Source organism: Peromyscus eremicus, chromosome 6 (assembly GCF_949786415.1).
Source record: "Peromyscus eremicus chromosome 6, PerEre_H2_v1, whole genome shotgun sequence".
Taxonomy (NCBI): domain Eukaryota; kingdom Metazoa; phylum Chordata; class Mammalia; order Rodentia; family Cricetidae; genus Peromyscus; species Peromyscus eremicus.
Window position 1 is genome coordinate 98,724,268 of NC_081421.1, and position 14,420 is coordinate 98,738,687.

The following is a 14,420-nucleotide window of genomic DNA, read 5'->3' on the forward strand; positions in this document are numbered from 1 at the left end:
TACACAAACAAACAAACAAACAAACAAACAAACATGGTCTTGGAACAAAGAATAAAAAAATACTGTGAAATAATGCCAGTCACTTTATATACACTGTTCTAAATCTTTACAATCCTACTATGTAGTTTCTTTCAACTTTTTAAAAGGAGGACAAAAGGTTATGTAATTTAGTCAAACCTAGCTAGGTAAGCAAACCATTGATATGTTTAAATGTTATATTGCCTATCTTTTAGTAGAAGCTTCTACAGTTTGTCATTACTCATACTATAACCTGATCCAGGAATTCTTAATCTGAAGTCCGTGACACTTCAGGTGAGTTTCAAGAAATCTTAGGAATCCATGAGATGGTTAGAAGATAAATTTTAAAGAAAAGGTATAATCATGCTTGTACAAATAAAAAATGAATATGGCAAAACTAAGTGCTACAAATCCATTTAAAGGAGCAAAGACCAGATCAGTATGCCGTAGAAAGTTGAAATGAATGTTAACAGACATTGGTCAGGGCAATAACTAATTACATCTTATTAGGGCAAACACGGTTTCCATCTTTTACGCTTTTCTACAAGTTACAAAGTTGTAACGTTGTTCAAAGACAGTGAATGTCATAGATAATCTGGAAGTGAACTATACTAGATGTAAAATAAAAATTTTTTTTTCCCAATTTCAAAGTCACAGCTTTTGCTTGTAAAATCATATGCAAAATGTTTCCGTGGGTCCATGTAAAATTTCCAAAGAAACTTGGCCATGACATTTTTCAGGTTATGAACAAAAAGAAGTGTACCCAAAAGATTGAGAACCAAAGTTGTGGTCAAGGCAAGACTATTGAAAGGTAGCAAAGCACTTAGTGGCTTGGATCTTTGCTCCGAAGAACCTTCTAGTGTAACTACCCTTTATAAACCCATTCGACTTCCCACCACGGCCCTGCTTCGAAGGACTACTAAATGTAGTCTTCTTGAGGGCTTCCAGTCTCAGCGAACTGTCCACTCTTAATTTTCCTTAGCTCCTCATAAACGCACTCGGAACTTAATACTCATCACTTATTGTTAGCTCCTTCTTAAAACGTATTTTCTATAGGAGGCTAAAAGGACGAACGGTTTGCAAAAGAAAAGACAATTTTAGAATGCGAGTCCTCGCAACTGCTGTCCTTTGGAAGCCGAAGCTCATCCCCAACCTGCCTAGCTCCCACAGCTCCACTCAGCAACTGCACTTCCGCAAGGACACCCTCCCAGAAGCCGGGCGTGCCCCCAAACTCCCAACACTAAGCTCGGCTCGCCCCCTCTGCCCTAAGATTGGAACTGCAAGCGCGGCCAGAGAACTGCGCGTGCGCACAGAGTAGCCAAGCCAACGGACCGGCGATGAGGGGGGCGGGGTGGGTCGGACCACAGCTAGTAGGGTGGACCTCAGGAGACCGGACTCAGAGTTTACACTTCACCGGGTCTGAGCGGCTCTGCAAGAGGCCATCTGCGACTTACTCCGCTCGCGTCCCCAAATCCACGCTCAGCGACTGCCTTCTTCCACGCTTTCTGTCCCCCGAGCCTTCGAGTCGGCGTAAATTCGCGTCATCCGACGAGCGACGCGCTTCGTCTCAGCCCACTGTGGAAAGCAGGGTCCGAGCCGCGGCTTCCGTGTGACGTCACAGGCGACGCCTCTCGGGGGGCGGGATCGAAGGGGGCGGAGCCAGGCGGGGAGCGCGCTTCGATGTGGAATTCCATTGGTGGTTGGCGAACGGCGGCGGCGGCGGGGGGGTGGGTGGAGCCTCAGCGGCACCGTCCCTGGTTGATGACGTCACGCCAGTTCGCGGGAGAAATTCGAAAGTGGATTCTGTGTCAGTGAGGAGGTGAAGACTTTCTTCTAGGGGATGGAGGGCGGCTAGGCCGGGAGACTTGGCACGGTTGGGAGAGTCTGGACACTGAGTCACCTCCACGGAAGCGGCCCACGGGGCGCCGTTAGGATGCTGGGTGAGGCGGTCACCATTAAGCCCCGTCCTCGTCGTTGTTATTTTAGGGGCTGACAAAGGACCGAGGCTCCATTGTTTTATTTAGGGACACAAACCTTTGATTAGTCCAAATTTGGCAAGTGAAAAGTAATGTTTCTTTTAGTTATTTGTACTGGTGGTTTCTTAACAGGATGTGCGTGGTTTGGGCGGTGCTGGGGAGCGAACCTAGGACCTTGGGCTGGCTTGGTGAATGCTGTAGCAGCTTTCCTCATAAAGCAAGGTTATGCCAACGGCTTCCCGCTGTCTTCACGGAAAGCTCTCACTCCTCAGCATAACAGAAGAAAGGTTGTATACATCCGATTACTGGTACTGATGACTCCCGCCTTATTGCTCACCTCGCCCTCTAGCGCTCAACCTGTACTGTGCTAGTAAGGGATCAGGCCGCTGTGCATATTGCTTCCGGTTTGGGAGTCACCATCCCTGAAGAGGGCTTGTTGGGTTCCAGAACCGGACTTTCTAGTTGAATAGATCAAGGATAGGACCTAAAATGTTCATTACTGACTCGTTTTCGTGTAGTGGTCAGGTCATGTCTATGGAACGACTTGAAGATATGTGTACTCACTGTGTGCTTCAGTTCACCATCGATGATTCCAGGTTTCAAAATCTGACTGTATATATATATTCTCCCCCCCCCCCCAGTAACAGGATAGTTACAGTAGCTATGGCAACACTGTTCAAAAAGATTTTTCTTCTTGGGTGTTGTGGCGCATTACCTGTAATATCCCAGCTACTCCAGGGGTCAAGACAAGAGGATTGTACAACAGGCCAGATCCTGTTTCGAACAAACAGAAAGGACTGGGCATGTGGAAGCATTATTACTTAGCTTACACAGGACCCTGTTGTCAGCCCCTAGGGCTGGGTAAAGAAAGGAAAGCAAAGATGTTTCCTTGAAGAGGTATAATATAATGCATATTTGGTCCAATGGTGTTGTGTTACATTGACTAAGGTATATAGTCTGCCCTCTGTAACTGAATTCAGCCAGCTGTAGACTGGAAATATTCAGAAAAAAATTTTCAGTACTGAGCATGCAGATTTTTTTGTTATAATTCTTTTTTGTTTTTTTTTTTTTAAGACAGGGTCTCTCTTAGTTATGTAGTCCTGGCTGTCCTGGAGCTGTCTATGTAGACCAGGCTACCAGGCTGGCCTTGAACACACAGAGACCCACTTGACTCTGCTGCCCTTGCTCTTGAATCAGAGATGTGTGCCAGCTGGGTTTGTGGTGGTGCATGCCTTTAATCCCAGTACTCAGGAGGCAGAGGAAGGAGGATCTCTGTGAGTTGTAGGCCAACCTGGTCTACAGAGTTATTTCTAGGACAGCCAAGGCTACGCAGGGAAACCCACACACACACACACACACACACACACACACACACACACACACACACACAAACAAAAAACCAAAAAAAAAAAAAAAAACCCCTACAAACAAAAAGATGTGTGCCACCAAGCCTGACTGCTTGCTTTGGCTTTTTCTCGCTCCCTTTTTTTTGGGGGTGGGGGGAGTGGGGGCAGGGAGACAGGGTTTCTCTGTGTAACAGCCCTGACTGTTTTGGAGCTTACTCTGGAGACCAGGCTGGACTCGAACTCACAGAAATTTGCCTTCCTCTGCTTCCCGAGTGCTGGGATTAAAGACATGCGCCACCACTGCCCAGCTATCATTTCTTAAACAATACAGTTTAATCACTCACTATTTGCATATTGCTTACAATGCATTAGGTATAACTAATCTAGGGATGATTTAATGTATGTTGGAGAATGTGTACATGCTCCTATATTATAAGCAAAAACTTTGACATTTATGTGAACTCAAGTGGCTACAGATGTTGATATTTGTGGTCCTGAAACTAGTCCCTGGATACGAAGGAACTACTTTAACAGGAAAAATTTAAGACACAAGGGGGCCATCTTGTGGTGACTATAATGCTTTAGAAAAAAAATTGAATTTGGGTTCTAAGGAGCAAAACATGTTGAAGGAAAAAAATCCATTTTCTGATACATATTAAGGCACCTAGAGAGATGTTTACAGATTACTAATAAGTTTATGAATTTTACTTAGTTTTATCTTTATTTTCCAGTATGTTGTGTCCTCCGTGACAGATACACTTTTGTTTCACTTGGTGGCTAGATAGACTGATAATCTTGGAATTCTTTAGTTTCTGTCTCTAGTCAAGATTTATTGAGAAACTTTGTATTTGATACTTATTCTTTTTATCCGGGTTGATTGACCATTTGCTGTTTTTCATTTTAGAGGATATAAACTGTTGAATAAAAACTGATTATTTTCTGGACCTGACTAGCTTATAATTTCAGAAGAAACAATGGAAAGTCAAGAATTTATTGTAAGTCTTAATAATTTTCCTTTTTGTGGGGAGAAGGGCAGGGGACAGGATCTCATGTATGGCAGGCTGGCCTCAAACTCTTGATGAAATTCAGTGTTACCTAGAATTTCTGATCCTCTTGCTTTTTTCTCCCAAGTGCTGGGATTATAGGTGTGCATGCCCACATCCTGTGTCTGTGGTGCTGGGACTCAAAACCAGTCTCCTGCGTACCTGGCAAACACGCTACTAATTGAATTACGTCCTAAGCTCCTAAATCTGACTAATGTTTTCCTTCCTCCTCCCTTCCTTCCCTCTCCTTTAATTTCTTCCTTTCTCTCTCAAATGTCTTGTTAGCATTGCTAGATTCAGCAAAACCAAAAGAAACAGGATATTAAGCTAAATTTGAATCTTAGATAAACAGTAAATAGTTTTCTAGTATAATTGAGTCCCAAATATTGTACTATATTTTATCTGGCAAGCCTATGTCGTCTCCTCCTCCTCCTCATTTGTATATACTATAAAAGTCATTTGTAAATCTTCTTTGGAAGCTTTGGACTAGGAAACAACATTTTTCACTTTAAGACCTGCCAATGGTGACATCCCTATCTATAGTGACACATTATTTGGTCTTAAATATTATTTATGTTAGACATAAAAACAGTGTAAAATACTCATTAAAAAGTGGCTAATATGTTACATTTTAATGTAACATTTACACTTTTAATGGTAAGTAACTAAATTTGACAGGGTCTTTTATTGGCCTGGAGCTAACCAATTAGGTTAGATTGGCTGGGATCCTAGATATCCTCCTGTGTCTGCCTAGAATGCATCACCATGTCCAGCATTTTATGTAGACTCTGGGGCTCAAAGTCAGGTCCTTTGAGGTAAATGCTTTTTAGCTGAGCTGTGTCTCCAAACCCCTGCATCGATAGGCATCTTTTTCCTCTAAATTTCTTTAACATTTGATTTAGTAATAGTCAGCTGGATCTTCACACTGTTTCTGTATTCAATCTGTAATTGAATCTGGCACCACATATAATGCTTAGAAACTCCACTCTTCCACTAATGGAGGGGGAGTCTAAAGACAAAACAGCGTGAAATTGTTCTGACCTCAGATGCTGTGAAGGTTGGGCAGACTGTCCAGTCTTTGGACTGTACTCAGAGAGCTATGTGAATAAGAAGTAATGTGTAACCCAGTAACTGTTTTTCCTTCCCGCTGATGATGTGCCAGCTCACAATTATTTTTAATGCTCAATAACTAAAAGACTCTTTAGGCTTTTACTTGCGCTTTCTTCCTTTGCCTTTTGGTACTACCCAGCTAGTAGACTGTCTTCCTCTCCTTAAAATTGTTTGTTTCCTTTTTTTACGCTGCGGGTTAAAGTCAGGGCCTCCTGATGCTGAGCCTGCCCTCTGTCTGTCATTGAGCTACACCTCCAGACTCTTTCACTGATACTGTTACTGTGGTGATACTTGTGTTATTATTTTGATATGGGATATTTTATTTTGTATGGCCTATAAACTGTACAATTTTAAATGTGTAAATAGCAATGATTTCTTCTGTACTTTTGGAAATAAGGTCCTATATACTCACCAAAAGATGAAGAAGTCAAAAGTGTGGCAAGATGGAGTTCTGAAGATCACTCCCTTAGGCAACAAGGTGAGAGCCAAGCAGTTGACGCAGCGTGGAACAGCTGTCTTCTTGACTTGTCATTGAGCATTAGGATAGCTGTTGATAATAAACTGTTAGTTAGTCCACACGTTGCCATGATGTGAAAAAGAAAATTTCAGATCATTTTTATATGTTTTTTGTATATTATGAAAGTTCAGTGAGCTGGTCATAATGCCTTCAGTCTATCAGTTTAGTTTGCACAACTCACCTGAGAGTTAGGCATTTTGTTTTTATTTTACTGATGATAAAACTGAGGGCTCAGGCACATCTTACCAGGAGTCCCAGCTGAAAATGCAAGAGTCATTCGTGAGCTTAGATATGGCTCCAGGGCCCATTTTCTAGTAAGTTTTTTTTTTTTTTTTTTTTCCAAGACAGGGTTTCTCTGTGTAGCCCTGGCTGTCCTAGAACTCTCTCTGTAAACCAGCCTGGCCTCAAACTCAGAGATGCTCCTGCCTCTGCCACCTGAGTGCTGGGATTAAAGGGGTGTGCCACCACAACCTGCTCTAGCTAAGTCTTTTTTTTTTATATTAACTTATTGCAGAAACTTGGTTGTGAGTTTGTGATATTGTGTGCATACTAATGACAGCCATGAGCTCCTGATCAAACACATGGTCTTACGTGAAGCTATTAAGGCCCTTCACATTCTGTCTTTATTCTACTTCTCTGCCATTGTAAATTGGGGGTTCTCAACTTTCCTAATGCTGTGATCCTTTAATACAAGTCTTCGTGTTGTGGTGACCCACAACCATAAAATTAGTTTTGTTGCTACTTCCTAACTGTAATTTTGCTATTTGCTATTGTTATTAATTGTAATGTAAATCTTTTTGGAGATAGAGGTTTGCCAGAGGGTCAGAACCCCCAGGTTGAGAACCACTCTTGTAAAGCTATTACTGAAGGAAGCTATTCAGTAGGGAAGAGGTTATTTACTGGGTTGTTTTTTTTTTTTTTTTTTTTTTTTTTTTCTGAAACAGGGTTTCTCTGTGTAACAGTTCTGGCTGTCCTGGAACTCGCTTTTTGGACCAGGCTGGCCTTGAACTAACAGATCTGCCTGCCTCTGCCTCCCAAGTGCTGGGATTAAAGGCATGTGCTACCACCGCCTGGCTATTTATTGTATTTAAAAAAAATATTTAATTAATTTGTGAAAATAAAAACTAGTTTTGTGGGCTGGAGAGATGGCTCAGTGGTTAAGAGCACTGACTGCTCTTCCAGAGGATCTGGTTTTAATTCCTAGCACCCACATGGCAGCTCACAACTGTCTGTAACTCCTGTTCCAGGGGATCTGACACCCTTATACAGATATACATGCAAACAAAACACCAATGTACACAAAATACAAATAAATTATTTAAAAAACACTAGCTTTGCCTTAAGCCTGAAAGTTCAATTTATGAAAGCATATTTAGACAGGGTCTTATGATGTAAAACAGGCTGGTCTTGAACTCACAGAGATCCACCTGCCTTTGCCTCCCAAGTGGTAGATTACAGGCATGCACCACCACACCTGGCTTTATTTATTTATTTACTTATTTATTTACTTACTTATTTTGTAAATTTCTAAAGACATTGGAGTTGGAGTTACAGGCACTTATGAGTCACGTGTCATGGGTGCTGAGAATGGAACTCATATCTTCTGGAAGCAAGTATTCTTAACCACTGATCCATCTTTCCAGTCCATGATCTCATTTCTGATTGGCCCCATTCAATATATTCCAGTTCTATTTTCTTCCCAATTCCATTCAAGGATCCTTCTGATAGGTTCTATTCAAGGATCCTTCTGGTAGGTTCCATTCAAGGATCCTTCTGGTAGGAATTACATTTTTTTATTTCTCTTTCTCTATTTTCTTAAGGGTGTTGGGGGTGGTGTGTATATGTGTGCGTGAACGTGTAGAGGCTAGAAATCCACATTGGATGTCTCCTATCCACCTTATATATTTTTTTGAGACAGGTCTTTGACTGAACTCAGAGCTCACCAATTGCTGGACTGGCCTGCTGTCTCCATCTGCCTCTCCTAGGGATACAGGCTCACACTACCACACCAGTCTTTTACATACTGGGGACTGATTTCTCGTCCTTTGCTTGTCAACACGTGCTTTACTGAGCTGGCCCCAGTGCCTGAGTCCCTGAATTTCTTCCTCTGTACCTCAGCTGTCATGCTCAGGGGATGCAGTAACATTGGAAATAGAAAGTATATTTCAAATTCAAGTTACAGAATGATGTGATTCTTTTACTTATATGACAAATTTTGATTTGCTATTGAAGATTCTAAGAAATGCAAAAGAAAAATTTGTAACTTTTATCTTGTTTTGTAACAGGCCATTTTGTATGACGACAAAGGAGCATGTTTGGAAAGTCTATTTCTGAAGTGCCTTGAGGTATTTTAATGTGTTTACATTACTTCCCTTGAAATTTAAACATTTACTTAGATCTTTATGAATGTTGTTGATGGTTTAGTCATAGTACTGATGCTGTCTTCTTGTTCTTACTGTAGTTGTACCTTCTGCTAACAGCCTTTAGTTTTTATGACAATGGTACGAGGTTTGTACATTAGGAATGCAGCACAGAAAGGCTTAGTAGCATGTTGATGATCAAAGAATGGTGGTTGCAGGACATAGTCAAACCTAGGATGTGACTCTAGAATCAGCTCCTGTTAGGTGAGGTTTTGTTGTGTTGGGATGGAGTATGTATTCCACTGCTGAGCTCTGTCTTTAACCTTTACATGGTGGTTGATAGTCTTTGAAATGATTCCCATTTAAGTACTTTCTCAAAAAAATATATATATATATTTTCTTTGTTTTTCTTATATTTGAGGAAGGCATTAGAACTGCTTTGTGTGTCTTCCAGACTCTGAAATACCTCCTGTGTAGCTCATGACCTGTGTCTACTCCTCAACTAGAAACATAGATCAGCATTGTTCAGAAGATTAGAAATTACCTAATATAATTTCATGTGTTAAAATTCATTAACATCACTATGTGGGTATTTTGCCATGAAATCTTGTGTCATTAATAGTGGTTGGTCTTCTAGATTTATGAAAGAGGGTCTAGGAGAGACATTTTCTTAGTAGGTGCTTAATTAATGTAGCTACTGCTATTTTAGCCTAAGTAGTTTCATTACTAAACATTTCATGATAAAGATATATTTTCTAAATTGATAATCTTAGTGTTTGACTCTAGAGTTGGTGACAAATTGATGACTTAAAAAATACTCTTTTTCAGGGCATGTGGTTATGTATGTAATTAAAGTTAATATTTGTGATAATTATGAAATTCTAATTCACATACATTTATAAGGATACAGAATTGGTAACTAATGGCTTTGAGTTTTTAAAATATTGCATTTAGTTGTATGGATTCTAAGTGAATTATGTTAAAGGAAGCTTTCTGCTTGACTTTGTGTTCTTAGCATGTGATAAAGGGTCTCAGCAGCACCACAGTATATGCTGCTGAAGAACACATTAGAGACGTTTTATTGCATTATTATCTTTTTTTGTGTTTTTGATGGTTAACTTGTGCATAATAATGAATAGTTGAAGGATTTAGTTACCGATTGATTTCTTTAGCAACTTTGTTGAATATTTGTTGGATCTTGTTCATTGCTAGTGAGCCTGCTGGAATATATGGAAAATAAAATTACCCAAATGCAATTTTGATGTTTATTCTTTAAAATTAGGTGAAACCTGGCGATGACTTGGAAAGTGAGCGATACTTAATCACAGTTGAGGAGGCTAAGACTGCTGGAAGCCGAGCTGTTAAAACAGATGGTACTAGGGAAGCCCTGGAGTCAGGTCCAAGGTCATTTATATCCTCGAGCCGGTCTCTTGGGTGTCAGCCCTCTGGCTTAAAAAGGAAGGCTACTGTAAGTTTCTGTGTGGAAACTAATATTTAAGTGTATAGTTATAAAGTTATTTTGGAAACTAGTAAATTTTTATGGTGGGTTACTGTTAAAATGGTACGTTTTAGTTTATTTAGGTAACAAAGTAAAAACATGTTAGAAAAGTCTTAATAATAAATGTTTATATTTTAATTTAGCAAAATTTAAATGTTCTTTACCTTGGGCAAGACATACATTTCTTTGTTATTCCTTTTAGCAAATTTATTTCACATTTTCCTTAGAAATAATGGTATAGCTAATGATTGTTTTGATGTGTTTAGGGCTTTCAAAGACCATATAAAGTACCAAAGAGAGTGACTGTTACAGAAAATGGTGAATCAGCTGCCTCGTTTGGTGATTCGGAACCTGGCCCGACATTTCCTTCCCTGTTCTCCAGCACACCTCCTTTGTTTTCTGCTGTTGGTCAGAAAGATATAAGTCATATACCAGCAGACCATGAGAATTCTGTCACCTTCAGGAGCAGAGAGAGATATGACAGGCCTTTTCCACTTGACTCTTCAGCCTTCAGTATTAACTCAGACACACTAAGTAAAGAGGACAACTCTTGCTCTCCCGTCACCTCTGAAACCCAGCATTCAGACTCTTTACTGGCCAGTGAGCCTGTGAGAAGAAATGGTTTGGAATCTCACTGTCCTGGAGTTTCACGAAACCTCAGAAGCAAAGCACAAATATTAGCTCTTCTGAAGTCCAAATCTACCAATGTGAGTAAGGATCTGACCTGTGAGATTACAGGGCGATTTCCTAAAATACAACCACAGGGGTGTTCGAAGATCGCTTCTAAGCCAAAGGAAGAGTCTGCTGAGAGAAAGAACTCAGGGAGTTTACGCTGTGAGCTACAGGCAGAAAATCCCCCAAGAACTACAAGCCGGTGGACCATGTATTTACCGTCCCAGAGGTCGCCTCCCTGTTCTGCTACGGATGAGAATGATACAGAGGACAAACCTGAAGCCCAAGAAAATGTGAACATTTTGAATTCTGAACTTTTGGTAGAAAAAAAGGCAGAGCTCTTTGAAACATGTGCTGAAAAGGGAGAATTGTACAGAGAAGACAAGCCAGTAGACAGTAATTGCCAGTACTGGGAGCATGAAGAAAACTTAGGTGTGCCTTCATTCTGTGAAAACAACAACTTACTGGTTAGCTGCAGCAGTAAAGAAAGTGTGGATTTCTTCTTAAAACCTGACATTCAGAACAATAGCCAAGTACTTTCCAGTCAGAATGACAGTGTGTGTATGGAAGGATTGCTTTGCACTAAAGAAAGTATTCAGGTGGCAGACGCAGACGCAGCACTGGAACAAGAGTATCTGTCCTGTTCATCAGAAATCGAACATAAACAAGCTGAAGTTGAAGCTTCTCTAAGTGACCGCTCTAGGACCTCTGATGACATTGCAGACATAGGTTCTAAAAGTAGAGCTGATAGAGAAAGTCTGGATACTATTCATCCACCTTCACAACCATTTTTGGAAGTTTCTTTTAATTTGAGCAATTTTGAGACCAGTGACACTGATGAGGCATCACAAGAAGACAACAAACTTTCCCCGGATTCAGAGAGAAGGGAAAAGGAAGTTTTGCTTACAGATGATTCATGTGGGGACATAGGCTGCCAAGAAATTGCACAGAAACCCTTGCCACTCCTACCCTCTGCCAGTGGCAGGCCTAAAGAGATCCTTCCTGCTAAGGAGACCCCGTTGTCAGAGTTTTGTGATAGAACCTGTGTGGGTTTTTACTCAGGACCTCATGAAGATGCAGACACCGGAGAAGCAGCATGGGAGCAGTGTGGTGATGCAGGGGGCAGTCTGGACTCATCGCAGGAGTGGAATGAGGAGGTGCCCAGAGATAGCGGAGAAGATGCTGAGAAACCTATCCAAAGAGGTGGAGTTAATGATGGTATTGTTTCGCCCTCAGATAAACCCAAAGGTATAAGTACAGGTCTACATAGTCCTTATTTTTTAAACACAGTCACTAATCCGGCTCCTGAAAAGAGTGACCTGTTCTCAGAAGGTACTCAGCCTCAGCCTTTTATTTTGGGAAGTCACATAGATGAAAATGATGAGCAGATTTTATCATCAGTCTCTAGCAGTGGCATTAGTATCCAGCTATTGAATACCACTCAGGATCACTCTGAATATCGTGGACTAGATGAATCCAACACCCAGGTTTCTAGTTCTTTATTTTACCCTGTGGGAACAAAACACCCTATTTACAAAGACACTGAAGCATACATTCCTGAATCCGAAGATTTAGGAAAGATTAGAAGTTTGCCATGTGATCATTTTGAAATGGAAACTACACAGAGAAGCAAACAATCCTGGGCTACTTCTAGAAATTCTTCAGATCTTTCTGAAATAATAAATAACATGTCCCTTTTAAAGTCACTGTCTGAGCATAGCACAGCTGTAGGAAGCTTGGCACCGAAGTTTAGAAAGCACGCCCTTCAACAAGAAGCTCAGCACATCCGAGACCCGGATGTCAGTCCTGAAGGTTAGAGTCACCTCTCTTACTTTGGTTGTTCCCTTTGTAGCTCAAAAGAAAGGAAGATACTAGCTGTCTGCTGTATTAGAGATTTACATGCGTGGTGGCTGAACGTGGTGGCTTATTCCTGTAATCTCAGCCCTTGGAAAATATAGGCAGTATCAAGAGAATCCAAAGTTACCTTCAACTGTAGAGTGAGTTTGAGGCCAATGTAGGCTATGTAAGACCGTCCCTCAACACAGTGTAACCCATATGTTTGGTAATGACAACTCTAGTATAGAGGATAATATAGTGATGACTAAGTCTCCTTCTACCACAGTTCCTCAGTCCACTTAACATTAACCAGTCTCTAGGGCATCCTTCCTGAGATGCCCCATGTGTATGCAGAACACACATTGACAGGAATAAGCAAGGATATGTTCAGCTTAAGCATACCAATCCAAAACTGTGATGCTTTCCCTTTACATAATTATACATTTATAAGCCTGTGGTACAAGAGTGTCCTCTACTCCATTCTGTCATGTTCTTTACTCCCACAGTGTGAAAGGGCCCTGATTCAGTATACTTTACTCCCTACGTTCTGCAGTGCATACCCAATAGTTGCCAAATTGTCAGAACAGTGTTACTGCCAGCAAAACACTATCAATTTTGTGAAGTTCTTTGTGAGTCACTTGTGAGTAAACGAAGTTGAGCCTCTCAGATTTCATAATCATCCTGCCATTTTCATGAACTCTCCCTACCTTTATCTGTTTATTCTAAATGGGTATTAATCTTATTCTTGATTTATAAACAGTTTTATAATGTATTTGCAATGTTAATCCTTTATGATATCTGTTAAATGTGTGTGTGTTTGGTTTTTTGTTTGTTTGTTTGCTTGTTGGTATTTATAGACAGGGTTTCTTTGTGTAGCTCTGGCTGTCCAAGAACTTGCTCTGTAGGCCAGGCTGGCTTCAAACTCAGAAATCCACCTGCCTCTGCCTTCTGAGTGCTGGGATTAAAGGCATGCGCCACTGCCCAGCTTATGGGTATGTATTTAAAGATTTATTTATTTTACGTGTAAGTACTCTATCTGTGTGTATGACTTTATATCCAAGAAGGGCATCAGATCCCACTATAGATGGTTTATAAATGGTTGTGAGCCACCACGTGGTTGCTGGGAATTGAACTCAGGACTTTTGGAAGAACAGCCAGTGTTGTTAACCACTGAGCCATTTCTCCAGCCTCAATGTGGGTATGTTTTAAGACAGCAGCTTGTTGCATAGTTCCAACTGATCTATAATATATGAAGGTAAATGATGCCCAATGTTAAAATTAATTTTTTTTTTTTTTTCCCCAGACAGGGTTTGTCTGTGTAGCACTGGCTGTCCTGTAACTCACTCTGTAGACCAGACTGGCCTCGAACTCAGAGATCTGCCTGCCTCTGCCTCTCAAGTGCTGGGATTGGTATTTTCTCTGCAGCAGACATCACAGCTGTATCACACTTAAGAACGCTAGCTAGCACTAACTCTAGGGGACTTTAAAATAGTGAAATCATCAATGAAAACAAAGATATACTAACTATACTGAAAACATACTTATGTGTAGAGTATAAAATAAGGCAGAGTGTTGCCTTGTTGGGGATGTGCTCATTCTATGCTGCTGGCCTGTCACTTTGTCAGCCTTACCCTCTGCTTGCTTTTTCACACCTGCTTCTGTAGTAATGCTTAGCTTTGCTTTAGCTCTCAGTTAAGTGTACTTGCCAGGAGGGCCCTTTGCAGAACATTCTGTGTTATATTACATCGCCTTTCTGTAGGACACCCTTTCCTATAGTACTCTGAATTTGTCTGGTCTAATTGTGTGGTTGTCTTCTTTGTCATTCCCTTTTCACTGCTGTGTTCCCAGTGCTGGCTGGGCAGTTTAGTACCTGCTTTAATTCCAACACTGGGAAGCAGATCTCTGCTCTACATAGTGAGCTGCAGGCCAGCACAGAAAACACAGTTCCCAAGCCATAGTCAAATGGATTGGAGATAGGTTTGGATAGACTGGTGCTTCCCCTGACCCATTGGGGTTGTGCATAGCAATACTGTAAAAGTTTTCT

At 41.0% G+C, this 14,420-nt stretch overlaps 2 protein-coding genes across 6 annotated transcripts in view; one reads left to right on the forward strand and one right to left on the reverse strand.

Annotated features, from left to right (window-relative positions):
• Positions 1–14,420, reverse strand: part of Larp7 (La ribonucleoprotein 7, transcriptional regulator) — a 35,804-nt gene that overhangs the window by 14,987 nt on the left and 6,397 nt on the right. For 2 of the 4 annotated variants that reach the window (XM_059266214.1, XM_059266210.1), the window contains exon 2: positions 5,906–6,040. The gene's annotated coding sequence lies outside the window, so the exon portion shown is untranslated. Of the gene's footprint in view, positions 1–1,472; positions 1,627–5,905; positions 6,041–7,522; positions 7,635–14,420 lie in introns of those variants that run through there. The other 2 variants (XM_059266211.1, XM_059266213.1) reach the window with 2 other exon arrangements.
• Zgrf1 (zinc finger GRF-type containing 1) overlaps positions 1,807–14,420 on the forward strand; it is a 65,657-nt gene continuing 53,043 nt past the window's right edge. For both annotated transcript variants that reach the window (XM_059266208.1, XM_059266209.1), the window contains exons 1-6: positions 1,807–2,083; positions 4,245–4,335; positions 5,891–5,971; positions 8,296–8,355; positions 9,653–9,838; positions 10,135–12,352. In XM_059266208.1, coding sequence (XP_059122191.1) covers positions 4,315–4,335; positions 5,891–5,971; positions 8,296–8,355; positions 9,653–9,838; positions 10,135–12,352 — 2,566 coding nt within the window. In that variant the 5' untranslated portion in view covers positions 1,807–2,083; positions 4,245–4,314. The remainder of the gene's footprint in view (positions 2,084–4,244; positions 4,336–5,890; positions 5,972–8,295; positions 8,356–9,652; positions 9,839–10,134; positions 12,353–14,420) is intronic.